The sequence below is a fragment of the Carassius gibelio genome, chromosome A10 (assembly GCF_023724105.1).
Source record: "Carassius gibelio isolate Cgi1373 ecotype wild population from Czech Republic chromosome A10, carGib1.2-hapl.c, whole genome shotgun sequence".
NCBI lineage: Eukaryota > Metazoa > Chordata > Actinopteri > Cypriniformes > Cyprinidae > Carassius > Carassius gibelio.
In genome coordinates this window covers 16,920,014-16,936,356 of record NC_068380.1, presented here as the reverse complement: position 1 = coordinate 16,936,356, position 16,343 = coordinate 16,920,014, and the positions used below count along the sequence as shown (strand labels likewise).

At 43.8% G+C, this 16,343-nt stretch overlaps 1 protein-coding gene across 1 annotated transcript in view; it reads right to left on the bottom strand.

The window, feature by feature from the left end:
* The window catches only part of LOC128021398 (integrin alpha-2), a 42,827-nt gene extending 28,110 nt beyond the window's left edge, over positions 1 to 14,717 (bottom strand). The window contains exon 1 of the mRNA XM_052608529.1: positions 14,623 to 14,717. Within this exon, the coding sequence (XP_052464489.1) occupies positions 14,623 to 14,653 (31 nt within the window). The 5' untranslated portion in view covers positions 14,654 to 14,717. The remainder of the gene's footprint in view (positions 1 to 14,622) is intronic.
* Between the last annotated feature and the right edge of the window lie 1,626 nt (positions 14,718 to 16,343).

Here is a 16,343-nt window from a genome sequence, read left to right as displayed (position 1 = left end):
TCGTAATCAGACTTATTGCTGACAGAAACCAGATTGGTTGACAGTTAAAAATCAGCTTCAACAGCTACATTCATACATACAGACCATTCAAAACCAAGTGCATTGACTAAAACTGGACTGGTGTACATTTCAGTGAGTAAAATGAAACGGGCAGACAATTCACAGTATGACTCATTTGTTTAAACAGGACAGACAGATGGTTCAAATTCAGACACACTGACTGAAACTGAATATACAGATGGTTCATTAATGTTCTCTTTGGCAACTACAGGGTTAACAACTTAATAGGGCCGTTTAATGTATCCATGACAGTCAGGAAGCTCACAGGAAACATCCTCAGGTGTGACAGACAAGGCTGAGTGTTCAAAACCATCTTGGCTGGTTCAGTACTGGTAGAGAGTTCACCGATGGCCTCCATAGCTGTTACAGGACTGGCACAGGGATCACAGATGGCATTTACAGCCAGAACAGAACAGGACAAGAGTTTATAAGTGGATACCACTGACACCTCTGGAAGACCTGGAGCAAGCACTGCCATCTCTGGGAAGTTATTTGGTAGTGTATGCAGCCCAAACACAACAAAAAGTGATCCCCATCATGGGGAGTGCTTCAGACAGGGGAATCAGTTCAGTAACAGGAGGACTAGAGTGGGTTTGGGGATACCAGCTGCGTGTGCAGATACCAGCTGCGTGTGCAAAGACAATTGGTGCATCCCTCACAATGGATACCAGACTGGGATACCGAAGGGGTTACCTTGATAATCTGGGAATAACAGACAGGATGTGACTCTGGACAAATTGCTAAAACGTGACATTACTCTGGATGAGCAGCTGTGATATGATGAGACTCAAGTCATACCACCTAAATTGGGGAATTGCCTGCCCGAGACTTAAACCCACAACCCTAGGGTTAGGAGTCAAGCTCTCTAACCACTAGGCCATGATGTACCTGAGAGGAAAAAGTCCATTAGGCCACGACTTTTCCCTGAGGATGGCTGATTTCTGGGAGATGAATAATTTAGATCATACCGATCCGTTTGTTTACCTTCGCGAGGACTGAGTGTCGGAATTAATCAGCGTTTGCCTCAGATTTAAAATACGGTCATATTTCCGATGGAGGTATTGTATGCACGACCAAAGATGAGCGGCTGCCGGGGAAAATTGGAGGTCGCCGTGACTTTGCCAAGTACGACAGGTTCCAGGATCAACATCTTTTGTATACCCTGGATCAACATTATTATTAAAAGTATAGATTTAACCCAGTCCCTACCCCTAAACCTAACCCTACCCATATTTTTTTCCTAAAATCAGTAGGAAATTATAGCTGATTAACAAGAGTGTAGTATCACCTAATCCTGATTTTAAGCCTAAAACAGATATTTCCTGAAAAGTTATATCTGAATTCTGATTGGTTGATTGGAATGTTGTTCCAAGATCAACAAGCTGCGGCGTCGCCAAGAGCGCGTGGCTGGCCGAGCAGAGAAGGAGCAATACTCGGGCCGGCATATTGGCCGGAGAACTGAATAAACCCCAGTATGATCTCGTCATTTTATGGGAGAAGCTGAGTCTGACACGTACTGGCAAAAGGTGCAAACCGAATGCTGATAAACCGTCAACGGATAAATGTAAGTCAGCGGTATTTATACTATGGTATTGATTACTTGATTGTGGTCCACCAGTGTTGATTAGGCTAGTATCTGAGTAACCAACGCGCTCCTCCCAAACCTTGTTACTAAAACATAATTTGTTATAAAGGAACCCCAATAGAATTTCCCTCTTGGAGCAATCTTTCTCTTTGTCTGAAATATTTTGCAGATATGTGTACCGATACCATCCAAACATAAAGTCACATAAACACTGTTGTCTTTATTAAATTTAAGGAGACTTTTAATTAACTGGGTTAAGCCTAATGGGATGACTCTCATCAAAGTATTATATTCCTTTGGTGGGACTGATCAAAGACAGATAGAATACAGTTCAAGTTGTTATTAAACTATCTAGGGGAAAAAGAGACTTATTTCTAACAGTTATATCAGCATTATTCCAAAGGAAACTTTGTGGGGAAGAAACTTTCCTGTAATGCCTGATAAAGTAGCTTTGTGAGCAGCACTTATTTGATTACAGCCATTACGGGGGAAACCGCTATATCTCCACTCCAACAGACATTATTTTGCAGTCTTTTGGATACAGATACAGAGTGTCTTTCAGTAAACATGAACAAAAAGCATGCTTCAAAACTGTTTTGAGAAGGTGCTTATGTTTTGAGCCATGTATTATTACTCTAAATTGGGCTACCTGTACTATAACTAACTTGTTCCCTGCAAAAATAATTTGCTCAAACTCACTTTTATGAGGTGAATTAAAAAATAAAAAAGTAGCCAAACGTATCAGCCAAAAAATCGGTCATATACCAGCCATCGGTTGCCGTGATCTCTAAATATTGACCATTGAAAAACTCTTATCTGTTGACCTCTAGATTTACAGCATGTTGAGACACACTGTGTGCATGCAGGTGCACCTCAAAAACGCTGATATTTCCGTCTGTTACTATTGGCTGAACTCATACTCATCATGAGTGTTCCCACTGCAGACTATGACACACACACAGAGAAGGCCCAATCCTTTATGATGCCCTAAGCAGAATTTTATTTGGGGGCTCCTCGGTGCTGTCCATGTAACTGAATGTTGTCAATGCTTGATGATTATTCACACACATGAAATCTGGCTCACCCATTATTAGTTTTATTTGTTGTAGCTGTGTTGCTCATACCAATGTTTTTACCCTTCTACGATTTTAACTGTAACAGTAAACCCACAAGAATGGACAGGTTCTTACATTACTATGTGGTCTACTAAATGAAGTGTACTGAATAGTAGCTAAATAAACCAGCAGACGATACATTTACAGAACAGAATGTCATTTTAACAAAAAATTATTATACATAATATTATACACAGCAGCAAGCCATCTGTACATAAAAAACAACAACTCTTAATCTGTAACTAGCTAATTGAGGCATAATTATATTGGAATAAAAGGTAGGCTAAGGTAAATCATTTTAAGCTGATGTAAATACCAAGTTTATGAAACAGAATTGTTTCATTACAAAAATGTCTACCCAGGAAAGTTATTTTTACACAGAAGACAAAAACTTCAATCTAATATATATGACACACTGTTCGTCTATACAGTCTACAGTTTTTAAAAACGTAAAATATTTTAAAGCCTATATATTATTTTTTAACTCTACAATTGTGAAGTAAAAATTAACTTTAAAATGTGTCTGTGTCCTTGTGGAAAATAAAGACTTTAGATGAGAATGTCCTGAAATTACCAATATAACAAGAAGATGAGAGCAGATGATCAGTCATCAGCTCAGTTGCCATTTCCACTCCCTAATTTGTCACATCTTGCTTTTGGATTTATTATGAAATTACTATTATACAATTAATATTTTACTTTTAATGTACTGAATTATAAATAAGTTAATAATTAATGATATAAAAGTTAAATAATAGGTATTTATCTTAAAATAAAAGTATTTTATCTTTAAATGTAGAAGCTGCTAAGTATATTCAGCAAACACAGACTTGTCTCTGCTGTAGTGTTGTCTGAATTTACTCTGCTTTAATGCACAGGTGTATCTGCTTGTCAGATTGTTCATTCCATCATACAATATTTATCACTGTCAATCATAGCAATGACTAGCAGAACTATTTTGTTCATTCACTCGCGTCATATTTTTTACACTCATGTTTGTCATTCTTAACAACAGTATATGTGAACAGACTAAACCTTTCTTTAAATTTGAAATGTATTTTGTGAGGAACCCTTTTTTCTTGTTATAATGGGAAGATCTGTGAGGACGTAGAACTTGTGAAAACAGTGAGTTCAGACCGGATGCTGACTTTGAAGTAATATTAGCTGTAGGTGTACCACTGTTCCACTAACATACTAACATGTTTAAATTAGACCACAGTAACTAGATTACAACTAAAAATTTGCAGGGTTACAGCTGTCAGAAATTGGTAGGAAGTGACTTGACAGATACCATGTGGTATCTGTGGCCGCAGGCCTTCTCTAGTTTCTCACACTGCGCTGGCATGATCTTGGTATACTCTTCTTCCTATCTCTTCCATAATTCAGTAACTGTAGTGTTTCTTAGCCATAACTTTGTCACCAAGGGCTTTCCAGAGATTTTAAATCAGTTTGAGATCAGTACTCTGGGCCAACCATTTCATTACTATAATAGCTCCTTTTTTCACTGACAGGCCAGTGCGAACCAGTGCTTTGAACGGGTCGGGAGGGGTTAATAGCCTTGGACCTGTAGCACCTTCAGGCCAGAAGCTCCACTGTGCTTCGTTAAAACCCACCCTTTACAACCCTCTAGAAAAATGTCATCATTTCGCCAACAAAGAGAATTTCTCAGAAAAGTAATAAGAAATAAGTCACTGGAACTAGCGCAATCACAAAATAATTTAACAAAATAATGATAAAAGCTGAGTTTTTTTTTTTGCATGCTTTGTTAAATATTTAAATCCAAAAGCATCAATGTTTTACCATAATAAGTGATACATTGATCATAATAAATTCATTTATCAGGATTGCAATCACGCCTAGTGTGCATTAGAGGTCGACTGATATATCGCTCGGCCGATATTTGTAATTTTTTTTATATATCGGCATCAGCCGATATCTGTGTTTAGTAGCGCCGATTTAAAGTCAGGCACGTCTGCTGGCAGCCCCGTGTTATTGTTGCAGTGGAAAGTGCTGCTGCGCATGTGAACCCCAAGCTAAAACTTTTGAAAGATTCAACAACATTCCTTGGGAGATAAAGGTAGTCAGAGAATCTCACTCTGTAAATAGGGTGGAGAATTGGCAGCTCTCACAAACACTGGAGCGTGATTGAGGGCTCAGTTTCTCCGCCCCGCTCACAGACAGCACCGTGCTCGGAGAGACAGCTGTCCTGGAGCTGACCAGAACCATGAATCACATTTGACAATAGCCAGGTTTCCTTCCACCTCATTTGCATTGAGGGATGTCAATATTCGATCATTTCCATGATCGATCGCCGTTTAAATTAACGATCAATTAATAACATTAATACTGCAAAATGCATCTGCAGTGGTATTATTATTTGCAAAGCCACTTGGAAAAAAAGCTTTCTCACCCGAATTAAAGGGGTTTTGGTCTGAATAAAATGCTAGTAGCAGGACTGTAAAATTAATAGATGTGATTATGATAATTTGATAAAATGAAGAGAGTGCGCCATACGTTTTAGATCATGTTACTTTGTCGACTGTTTCCCGTCAAGGAGACCGCTGAATGTGTCTCTTTAAATGGTTTCGTGGTGCTTGTTGTATTTTAAAACACAATTGCAATGTTTTCAAATGACACTATAGTAGTAAAAATAAAATGATCCCAAACGTACTGTAACTGTGGCGCTTGTGGCTGTGTCAGTGAACCGTTTTTTCACATCAAACATTTTATGCAAGTATTATGACCAGTACCTTTTTTTTATGCTGTTCTGCAAAATGTTCAATTTAGAATTTTTTAGGCCTATTTGTTATAAAAAATCCTGCATTTACAGAGCATTAGATCGAGACGCATGAGTGCGTGCGTGCTTGCATACGAGGACGAGCAAGCGGATTTGACTAGATGTATTTGGAGGTTATTGCTCAGGTCTTGTTCTGCTAATATCCAATTGTTTCCACATTCGCAATGTATCTAAATGTTAAACTATATTAGTTTTTTTTTTAATGTAAACTAGACGGAAAAGATCATCCTCTTCACATGAGCAAAAACGTCCTATGCATAACAGCAGAGTGGACTGGTATACTGCGGTCTGTTTAAATTGAACAGTGTAACCTTTTATATGTTTGGTTGACTGTACTTTATTTTAATAATGAACAGACTGCGATGTAAGTTTGAAATTAGAATTGCACTTTAGATGTTCTGTGTCATTTATACCAAACACAAATGTTGCTGGTTGCTAGTGTGTTTGCAGCACTACTATCATATATATAAGTTTAGAAATGTTGTGCATCCCCTTATTATTAGTGTGAAATTTTAGCATGCAAATGAAGGGGAAAAATCAGCAGCACATATCGTCCATCGGCTGATCCTGACCTCTAAACATCGGCATCGGCATCGGCTATAGAAAAACCCATATCGGTCGATCTCTAGTGTGCATAGTCTTTTGCATCGCTTATAAATATTTCTGCCTTGTATTTACACACTTGGATCAAGTTATTTCAAAAACTCGTGGCTGACTGAAAATGAGTTTACAGCTCAACTTATTTAAAAAGAATTTAATGCTGGTGTTATAGCTCTTAGCTTTCTGAAATGATCCGCGACGCTGACACTCTCTAGACGCATAGAAGCTCCACCTTGGTTCATCCTCTAGCCCCAGCTGGCCTGTTTTGGCCCAAGGTTTTCGTCGGGCCAAAAAACCCAGGCCATTGGCTCTGAGGAAGACCGTCGAGACACAATCAAACACCAGAAGTGACAGTGGAAAAGCAACAGGCCCTGGCATGTACTAGCACGGCCGCTTTTGGCCCGACAGTGGAAACGGGGCTAATGTTCTTAGCTTCAAAGAACTGCTTTAACTGTTTTGCAGTGTGACGGGGACATTGTCTTGGCGATACTTGTAGGGAAAGAACCGCATGTAGCTGAGGGAGGATCTGATAAGCATTTGTATTCACTCTGATATGTAGCTGTACTTATACTCACCTCGCTCTCTCTCTGTTGTCAGATCCTCTCTTATGTCTCCATGTACTAGCTGGATTACCGTCTTCCGTGTTTGTGTGCTGGTTGGATTCGTGTTGTCGTCCGCGTGTCAGTGTTCCGGTCTGTTCCTGGTTCTATCCATTGACCACCTTCACCTGCACCGCTGACTTCACCATCCCGCTCTTCTCACGCCACCGTAGACCTTCCTTGCCATTGCCAACACTCTGGACACTCCTTATCAATAAACATCATCTGATTGCCTGCAATTGCTTCCTCCTCTTTTATCTGTCGTTACAGTAGGATCTGACCATCATGGAAGCAGCAGGCGATCGCTCCCCATCTCATCTCGAAGAATTTCTGCAACGAGCTGTGGGTCGTATGGATCGCCAAGACAAGGCGATAGATGAGATGGGTCGAGCCTTCCAAGCAATGGTGACGAAGGTGTCCGAGCTCGTTCTCCAGACGCAACAACAACAACAATCGTCACCCGCTGCGCCTCCCACGCCACCCACACCGCCGATCGTCTCCGGGGGGATTTCCCAGCCCGAACCACGCCTCCCCATCCCGGAGAAATATGCGGGTGAGCCAGAGTTCTGTCGATCTTTTCTGTCTCATTGTTCTCTGCACTTCGCCCTGCAGCCCCGCACGTTCTACACCGAGGAAATGAAGGTGGCATTCGTCTTATCTCTACTTACGGGAAGGGCTGCCCTCTGGGGGACGGCGGTGTGGGAGAACCAAGACAGCTGCTGTGCCTCGTTCCACGCACTTTCGGAAGAGATGAGACGGGTCTTCGACCGCTCCGCCGCCGGGAGGGAAGCGGCTTGGCTTCTCACGGACCTACGTCAGGGGGAAAGGTCCGTTTCCGATTATTCGATTGAGTTCCGCACCCTGGCGGCGGAGTGTAAGTGGAACGAGGAGGCGCAGTGGGATCACTTCCTGCATGGGTTGGCTGACCGCATCCAACAGGAGATCCGCGCCGTCGAGCTCCCCACTTCTCTCAACAGTCTGATTGACCTAACCATCAGAGTGGAGAATCGACTCGATCAAGCCACCAGACGGAGGGGGAGAGCAGTTCTCGCGAACAGACCGGAGGCTCAGTATCAGCGCTCAGATGTTGCGGTCAGCCCACCGGGAGATCTTGAACCCATGCAGGTGGGGCGAGCTCGGCTCTCCCGGGAGGAGAGGATCAGGCGGAGATCCCTGGGACTATGTTTATACTGCGGCAGTCAAGAACATCACATCCAGCGTTGTCCGGTAAAAAGACCAAGCCCGATAGTAAGACGGAGGCTACTATCGGGTGGGATCTCTGCCAGAAAGACCTCATCTACATCGACACTCCTTCCGGTGAGTCTACGGTGGTCCACCCACGCACTCGAGCATCACGCCTTGTTGGATTCTGGGGCAGAGGGTAATTTCATGGACTTCCAGTTCGCTAGTAAGCTTAACATTCCTCTCACCTCCCTCAAACACCCCATTGCACCCTTTGCTCTCAATGGACACAGACTACCAGTCATCACTCAGACCACCTTACCTGTTTCCCTCACCACATCTGGCAATCATACTGAGGAGATATCATTTTACATTACGGACTCACCTTCATCCCCCATCGTTCTCGGTCACACCTGGCTTCAGAAACACAACCCCAGCATCAATTGGCGCCTTGGATCTGTGGTTAGCTGGAGCGAGGAATGTCATTTGTCTTGTCTTTTGTCTGCTGGTGTTAATGTTTCTGAGTCTGTGTTTCAGGGGGAAGCAGTGGATTTGGCTAGCGTGCCCGCGGAGTACCACGACCTGAAGGAGGTGTTCAGTAAGTCTCGTGCTGATTCTCTTCCTCCTCATCGTCCCTATGACTGTGCGATAGAGTTATTGCCAGGTACTTCTCCGCCTAAGGGCAAGTTATATTCTTTGTCTGTTCCAGAGACGGCGGCCATGGAGAAATATATATCCAGTTCTCTAGCAACGGGGTTTATCCGCCCTTCCTCTTCTCCAGCGGGGGCGGGGTTCTTTTTTGTGGGAAAGAAGGACGGATCCTTGCGACCTTGCATTGACTACCGAGGGCTGAACAACATAACGGTAAAGAATACCTATCCTTTGCCGCTTATGTCTTCAGCTTTTGAGAGGTTGCAGGGAGCGTCCGTTTTCACTAAATTGGACTTACGTAATGCTTATCATTTGGTCCGCATCAGGGAGGGGGATGAGTGGAAGACTGCCTTTAACACCCCTAGAGGCCATTTTGAGTACTGCGTTATGCCGTTCGGGCTAACCAACTCGCCGGCAGTCTTTCAAGCACTCGTTAATGACGTGTTGCGAGACATGGTCGATCTGTTCATATATGTTTACCTGGATGACATATTGATCTTTTCTTCGTCTCTCCAGGAACACGTGCAACACGTACGACGAGTGCTTCTGCGGTTGCTAGAGAATGGATTGTTTGTCAAGGCGGAGAAATGCGTTTTTCATGCACAGTCTGTTTCTTTTCTAGGACACATCATTTCGACTGAGGGTGTTCGCATGGATCCTGAGAAAGTTAAGGCTGTGGTAAATTGGCCATCCCCAGAGTCTCGCAAGGCCCTGCAGAGATTTCTGGGGTTCGCCAATTTTTACCGGCGTTTCATTCGCAATTTCAGCCAACTAGCCGCTCCTCTGACCGCCTTGACCTCCCCTAGTTTGACGTTCAGGTGGTCAGACGCAGCTGAGGCTGCGTTTGCCAAACTGAAAAGCTGCTTTGTTTCAGCTCCCATTCTCGTCACCCCTGATCGCTCACGTCAATTCATAGTGGAGGTCGACGCGTCAGAGGTGGGGGTAGGAGCAGTGTTATCCCAACGCGCATCCTCAGACGGAAAGGTGCATCCGTGCGCGTATTATTCTCACCGTTTATCTCCTGCAGAAGTTAATTATGACATTGGCAATCGAGAGTTGTTGGCAGTCAAACTTGCACTGGAGGAATGGCGTCACTGGCTTGAGGGGTCGGGTGTACCTTTCATTGTATGGACGGACCATAAGAATCTCGAATACATTAGAACCGCCAAAAGACTTAACTCCAGGCAGGCTCGGTGGGCATTGTTTTTCGGTCGTTTCGATTTTACACTTTCTTACCGGCCGGGTTCCAAAAACATCAAACCCGATGCTTTATCCCGTCTTTTTGAGCGTTCCGATCGTACTGCTACTCCCGAGCCCATTTTACCGGGGACCATCATTATCTCCGCGCTCAGGTGGGAGGTCGAATCGAAGGTGTTGACCGCCTTAGAAGGGGTAACGCCCCCGGCTCGTTGCCCACCGAACCGATTGTTTGTGCCGGAGAGGTTACGGTCAGACGTTCTCCAGTGGGGTCATTGTTCCAGTGTTGCTTGTCACCCAGGGGTTAGTAGAACTAGATTTCTGGTCAAGCAACGATTTTGGTGGCCTGGTATGGCTCGTGACGTCCACGATTTCGTCTTGGCTTGTTCAGTTTGCGCTATTGGTAAGACTTCCAATCGACCTCCAGATGGGTTACTCTTACCGCTGTCTGTCCCTTCAAGACCCTGGTCCCACATTTCGCTAGATTTTATCACCGCCCTCCCGCCCTCTAAAGGCAATACGGTGATTTTAACCGTAGTGGACCGGTTCTCGAAGGCGACTCATTTTATTCCCTTGCCCAAATTACCTTCAGCCAAGGAAACAGCGGTAGCTGTCATTGACCACGTCTTCCGCATACATGGCCTCCCGACAGACGTGGTTTCTGACAGGGGTCCCCAATTTGTGTCCAAATTTTGGCGAGAGTTTTGTAAATTGTTAGGAGCGACTGTTAGTCTTTCTTCCGGGTTCCATCCCCAGAGCAATGGTCAAACCGAACGAGCCAATCAGGATGTCGAGAGGGTTTTGCGATGTTTGGTTTCCAATAGTCCTTCGTCCTGGTGTCAGCAACTCTCAGTTGTGGAGTACGCACACAATTCTTTGCCAGTGTCATCTACGGGCATGTCTCCATTTAAGTGTAGTTTAGGGTACCAACCACCTAATTTTGTTAGTACGGAATCCGAGGTTTCGGTCCCCTCCGCACACGCATTAGTCCAGAGGTGTCACCGCACCTGGACCAGAGCTCGCAGAGCTCTGCTCCAGGCTAGGTCGCGCACCAAGGCTAAGGCCGATCGCCACCGGTCGAAGCCTCCCCGTTACGTCGTCGGTCAAAGAGTGTGGCTTTCTACCCAGAATATTCCTATGCGGTCCGTTTCTAACAAACTTGCTCCCAAATTTATTGGCCCGTTTTCTATTACCAAGATTATTAATCCGGTTACCGTGCGTCTTAGCCTTCCTCCGGCGTACAGGAGGATTCATCCCGTGTTCCACGTCTCCAAAATTAAATCGGTGATTTCTTCCCGTCTTAATCCGCCTGCTCCGGTTCCCCCCCCGCCTCGTCTCGTTAATGGGGAAACCACCTATTTGGTTAATCGTATTCTGGACTCTAGACGGAGGGGACGCGGTTTTCAGTACTTGGTGGATTGGGAAGGTTACGGTCCGGAGGAGAGGAGTTGGGTTCCTGCTCGGGACATATTGGATCACCACCTTATAGATGATTACAATCTACAGGTAAAGCAGGCTGGGAACGTCAGGTGACGTCCTAGGGGAGAGGGTACTGTCACGGTAGGAAATCCAGTGTTTCCTCCGTGTCATGTTTTGTTATTGTTTTTGTACTTACGTTGTCTCCATGTGCTCGTTTAGTTGATTGTCATCACCTGGGTGTTGATTGTCTCGCTCCAGCTGATCGTCATCATACCTCTGCTACTTATACTCACCTCGCTCTCTCTCTGTTGTCAGATCCTCTCTTATGTCTCCATGTACTAGCTGGATTACCGTCTTCCGTGTTTGTGTGCTGGTTGGATTCGTGTTGTCGTCCGCGTGTCAGTGTTCCGGTCTGTTCCTGGTTCTATCCATTGACCACCTTCACCTGCACCGCTGACTTCACCATCCCGCTCTTCTCACGCCACCGTAGACCTTCCTTGCCATTGCCAACACTCTGGACACTCCTTATCAATAAACATCATCTGATTGCCTGCAATTGCTTCCTCCTCTTTTATCTGTCGTTACAGACACACATTCAGCACACAACGGCAGCTTTTAAACAGTGCAGACAGCAATGACTGAAACACGAAACAAGTCATGAACATGAGATGAATGGAAATAAAAGAATGAGAGGTCAGACTGTGGGGTTAAAGAGAAATATAGAGAGAATATGTTTCCAGTCCACTGTCTGCATTATGATCGATAAGCCACTTTAGACACTGATCTTTGACACCATTTAGAACAGACAACTACTATAACACTTTTGCCAAGCATCCTACACCATTTAACCATGAAGTTTTGACTATTATGCGGTTAAGACAATAATTACTAATAATAATCTGAATGAATAATTATTCTTTAAATATTACAGGCAGTTTGTGGCTGGTGTTTTTCAGTGGAAAACAGTGCTTGGAAAACAGTGATCATCGGATTAATCCTTTCTCATGTCAGTTTATAAATTGCTCTTTTACCATCCTTCTCTGTCTATCTCTCTCTCTGTCACACGTACACAGACAAGATGTACAAGGAGTTCAACCGTATCCTTTTTTATTGGGTAAGTTTACAATTTATTCAGCACCACTTTTTTGAAGTACAGTATTTAATGTGCCAGCTCTCACTGATTCTTGCTTACACATTACACGGCGTTAGTAGTTTTAGAGAGTAGGAGTTGGTATACATATTCAGGGCAGGGGAGTGCAATGACGGGTGGTATTTGTGATCTTATGTGGTGGTGGGCCAGTCTGGGCCAAAATGCCAGGGACGATTTTTGGTCCCAGTCCATCCCTGGTTGTTGGTCTAACTTAATGAATTTAAAATTGAATACATTTATCTGAACTTAGACCGTACTTGTGATTTTGATTAAATGGAAAGAATAGTTAGAGTTTAATGTGCAGCTATGTTGGATAACTAACAGAGATGGTTTGTGGTTTACCACTGTGTTGAACTTTTTCTTGCCCTGTGTGACTTTTCTGCACACAAATGTTGCATATTTGTCTGATGGGGAGGAGGGGTGACTGAGCAGAGGCCCTAGAACCAGTTCATCACTCTCAGGAAAAAAGTACCACCCCAGTAACAGCTTTTGTACCTTTTTTCTGACTCTATCTTTTAATTTCAAATGAAAATGTTTCTGTATTTATTATGACTTCATTTAGCATGCAAAAACTTACTAGCACTGACATTAGCACAGCTACTGAATGAAGCGTCTATCATATCATACACCATAGTCTACAGACAACTGACACGCTGACCACAAAAGCTAATCTTAAACATGATGGAAACCACAAAAACAGAAGTGGAAGCTTTATAATGCCCAATGTAGCTGATCTTAGAACACTAAGAGCTCTTTCCCTTTACTCAGCAATCATTACACCTAATTTCAACAACACTCACAATTCAGACCTGTGCAAAGCATGATGGGAACTAAAATCATCTGCACAGTTTAAGTTCTTTAAGTTTAAGTTCTAATGTACTTTCATTTTACAAATCTGAAAAACAAAATATTCATTAACTGTGTTGCTAATGTAAGGGATGGTCTTAAATAGCCAAATCTGTTATCTGTTGTAATGAACAGTAAAAAAAAAAAAAAAAAAAAACAACTGAATAATGCATTACATTTTCTGTCTAATAAACATTTAGAACTTTCCAGACATGGAGCACAGTGTTACAGTATGCTAGATCATGACTCCATGCCAGAAATATTAGATCTAGCCCCAGACACCAGATCCTACCCAAAATCAGTTAACAACAAGTCTTGTCTGATACCCAAAACCAATGTTTGACTGGTACCCAAAGCTTTATTAACAGTCTTCTATCAGCCAAGTAGCTGAGCAGAACAGGGGACAATATGATGATGATAAAAAGGAGCAGAGTTTATTTCATAGTCTTAGTATATTTCAATGCTCTAACTTCGTCTGATGAACACAAATCCAGCAAGTTGTATTATACCAAACTGTTTCACTTCAACATCCCATAAACCTTGAATTTCCATAAACATTCCCTCTTATCTCACATTCATTAAGACACACAGCCCTGGAAACACACCGTTGTAAGACTAAACAACACTGGAAAGATAATATAAAAGAAAGTAATATGATATAAACGAACAATCAATTAATGAATCAATGAAATTAGTGTATAAAGGGTTAACATGATTATATAATTAAATGAGATAATAAAACGAATGAATGAATAATAAATGAATATTAAAAAAGAAAGTAAAACACAGCACAAAAGTATGGTTGCTCTTGTGAAGCAAAACACACCACTTGCATTTGATGATTCTTAGATCCTTCAGTTAATAACAGCTAAAACTGTCAACCCTGTTACCTGGGCATAGCTATATCCACATATACAGTATACAGTATACAGTATACACCATATACATATACAGTAGACTGAGCTATAGGCTAAAGTTTAATTTATAAACTCGTAAATAAATGTTTGTGTAGCAGAATATTAAAATCATAAATAAATGTACATTGAAATAGAAATATATATATATACTTTTTAAAAATGAAAAATTTCACCCAATAACTCTTTTGTTTGTCAAAAAGCAAAACATACCTTAATACCAAACTACTACGTCTGATAAAATAACCTATCAAATTCAACATGTTCATGTTGTTTTATATATAGTACAGTTTATACAGTGAACCAATTTAGAGGAAACAAAAAGGCTAAAACTGTTAATAAAATGTACACACACTGAACCCCTTCATCACAAAGTACTTTCTCAAATGGACAGAGCTTGTTTGGACTTATTTACTTCAACTGTAAGTTCAGTGCTGTTGTCATTTAATTTTACAGTATGACTATATTGTAATACAAATAAACCTGCATGTTAGAATAAGTACTTACAAAGAACAACGAGTACTGGCAGAATATTCATTTTAAGTCCACAGTGTCATCCAGCATCAGCACGAGCTCTCTGCATCCAGTTCAGTGTGAATGTGAAACAGTGGAGCAGCTCTGTAGCTGGGAGGAGGAGGAGGAGAGAGTGGAGGGGGAGGAGGAGGAGAGGGAGGAGGGGGAGGAGGAGGAAGGGGAGGAGGGGGAGGTGGAGAAAGAAGAGGAGAAAGGGGGGAGAGGAAGAGGAGGGGGAAGAGGAAGAGGACGAGGAGGAAGGGGAGGAGAAGGAGGAGGGGGAGGAAGAGGATGAGGAGGAAGGGGAGGAGGAGGAGGGGAGGGGGAGGGGGAGAGAAGGAAGAGGAAAAGGAGGGGAAGAAGGAAGAGGATGAGTATGAGGGGAGACAGAAGTGGGGGAGGAGGAGAGAAGGAAGAGGAAGAGGAGGGGAAGAAGGATGAAGATGAGGAGGAGGAGGAGAGGGAGGAAAGAAAGGGTGAGGAGGAGGGGGAGGGGGAGGAAGGGGAAGAGGTGGAGGAGAAAGAGAAAGAGGAGGGGGAGAGAAGGAAGAGGCATGGTACAACTCAGCTCAGTTCTGCCTCAAAATTGACAGACTAAGGACGTCGATCTATCACCCGCAAACGGATGGGCTCGTGGAGCAGTTTAATCAAACCCTAAAGTGCATGCTGAGATGAGTGGTGGCAGAAGATGGGCGCAGCTGGGACCTCCTGATCCTGTACAAGCTCTTTGGAGTCTAAGAGGTACCCTAGGCTTCCACCGGCTTCAACCCCTTAGAACTGCTGTTTGGAAGGCAACTCAGAAGCCTTCTCAATGTCGCACGGGAAGCGTGGGAGAACCAACCAGCCCCACTGTGCAGCCTGGTCAAGTACATGCGGGAAATAATGAAAAGAATTGACAGAGTCATGCTCCTAGTGAAGGAACACCTTTTGACGGCCCAGCGCGCCCAGCAACAGCTACATGACCACTCGGCCCAAACCCGCGAGTTCCAACCAGGAGAAAGGGTGGTAATTTTGGTCCCGACAGTGGCATGCAAGTTCCTAGAAACCTGGCAACCTGGCAGGGGCCCTACACTGTAAGCTCTACACCAACGAATGGGGCCGGTGAGTATCGTGTGCGGCAGCCCGGCCACCGAAGAACAGAGCAGATCTAAACTGTGAACATGCTCAAGAAATGGGTTCCCCGGCCGGAACTAGTCACAGCGTTCGCCCACATCACCCCTCCAGTTTCAGACATGGACCCACAGCTGTCGGCGGCCCAGAAGACGGAGCTCGAAGCCCTGGTCCGGCAGTTTAAGGATGTATTCAGTGAAACCCTGGGCAGAACCACCATCACTGAGCACAAAATCTGCACACCACCTGGAGTGGTAATCTGGCAGGATCCCTTCTGGATACCAGAAGCTCACCAGCCAGCTATAGAGGAGGAGGTTCTCCGAAGATGCTCCGTTTAGGAATCATTGAGCCCTCCGATAGCCCCTGGAACAGCCCAATCATGATGGTACCAAAACCAGACAACACACTCCGGTTCTGTAACGACTTCTGGAAGCTCAACCAAGTCTCCGCCTTTGACAGGTATCCTATGCCGTGGTTCGATGAGTTCCTGGACCGGCTAGGGAAGGCCCGGTACATCAGCACCTTGGACCTGACCAAAGGGTACTGGCAGGTACCGCTTTCCCAAAGCTCTCGGGAAAAGACCGCCTTCAGCACCCTCAATGGCC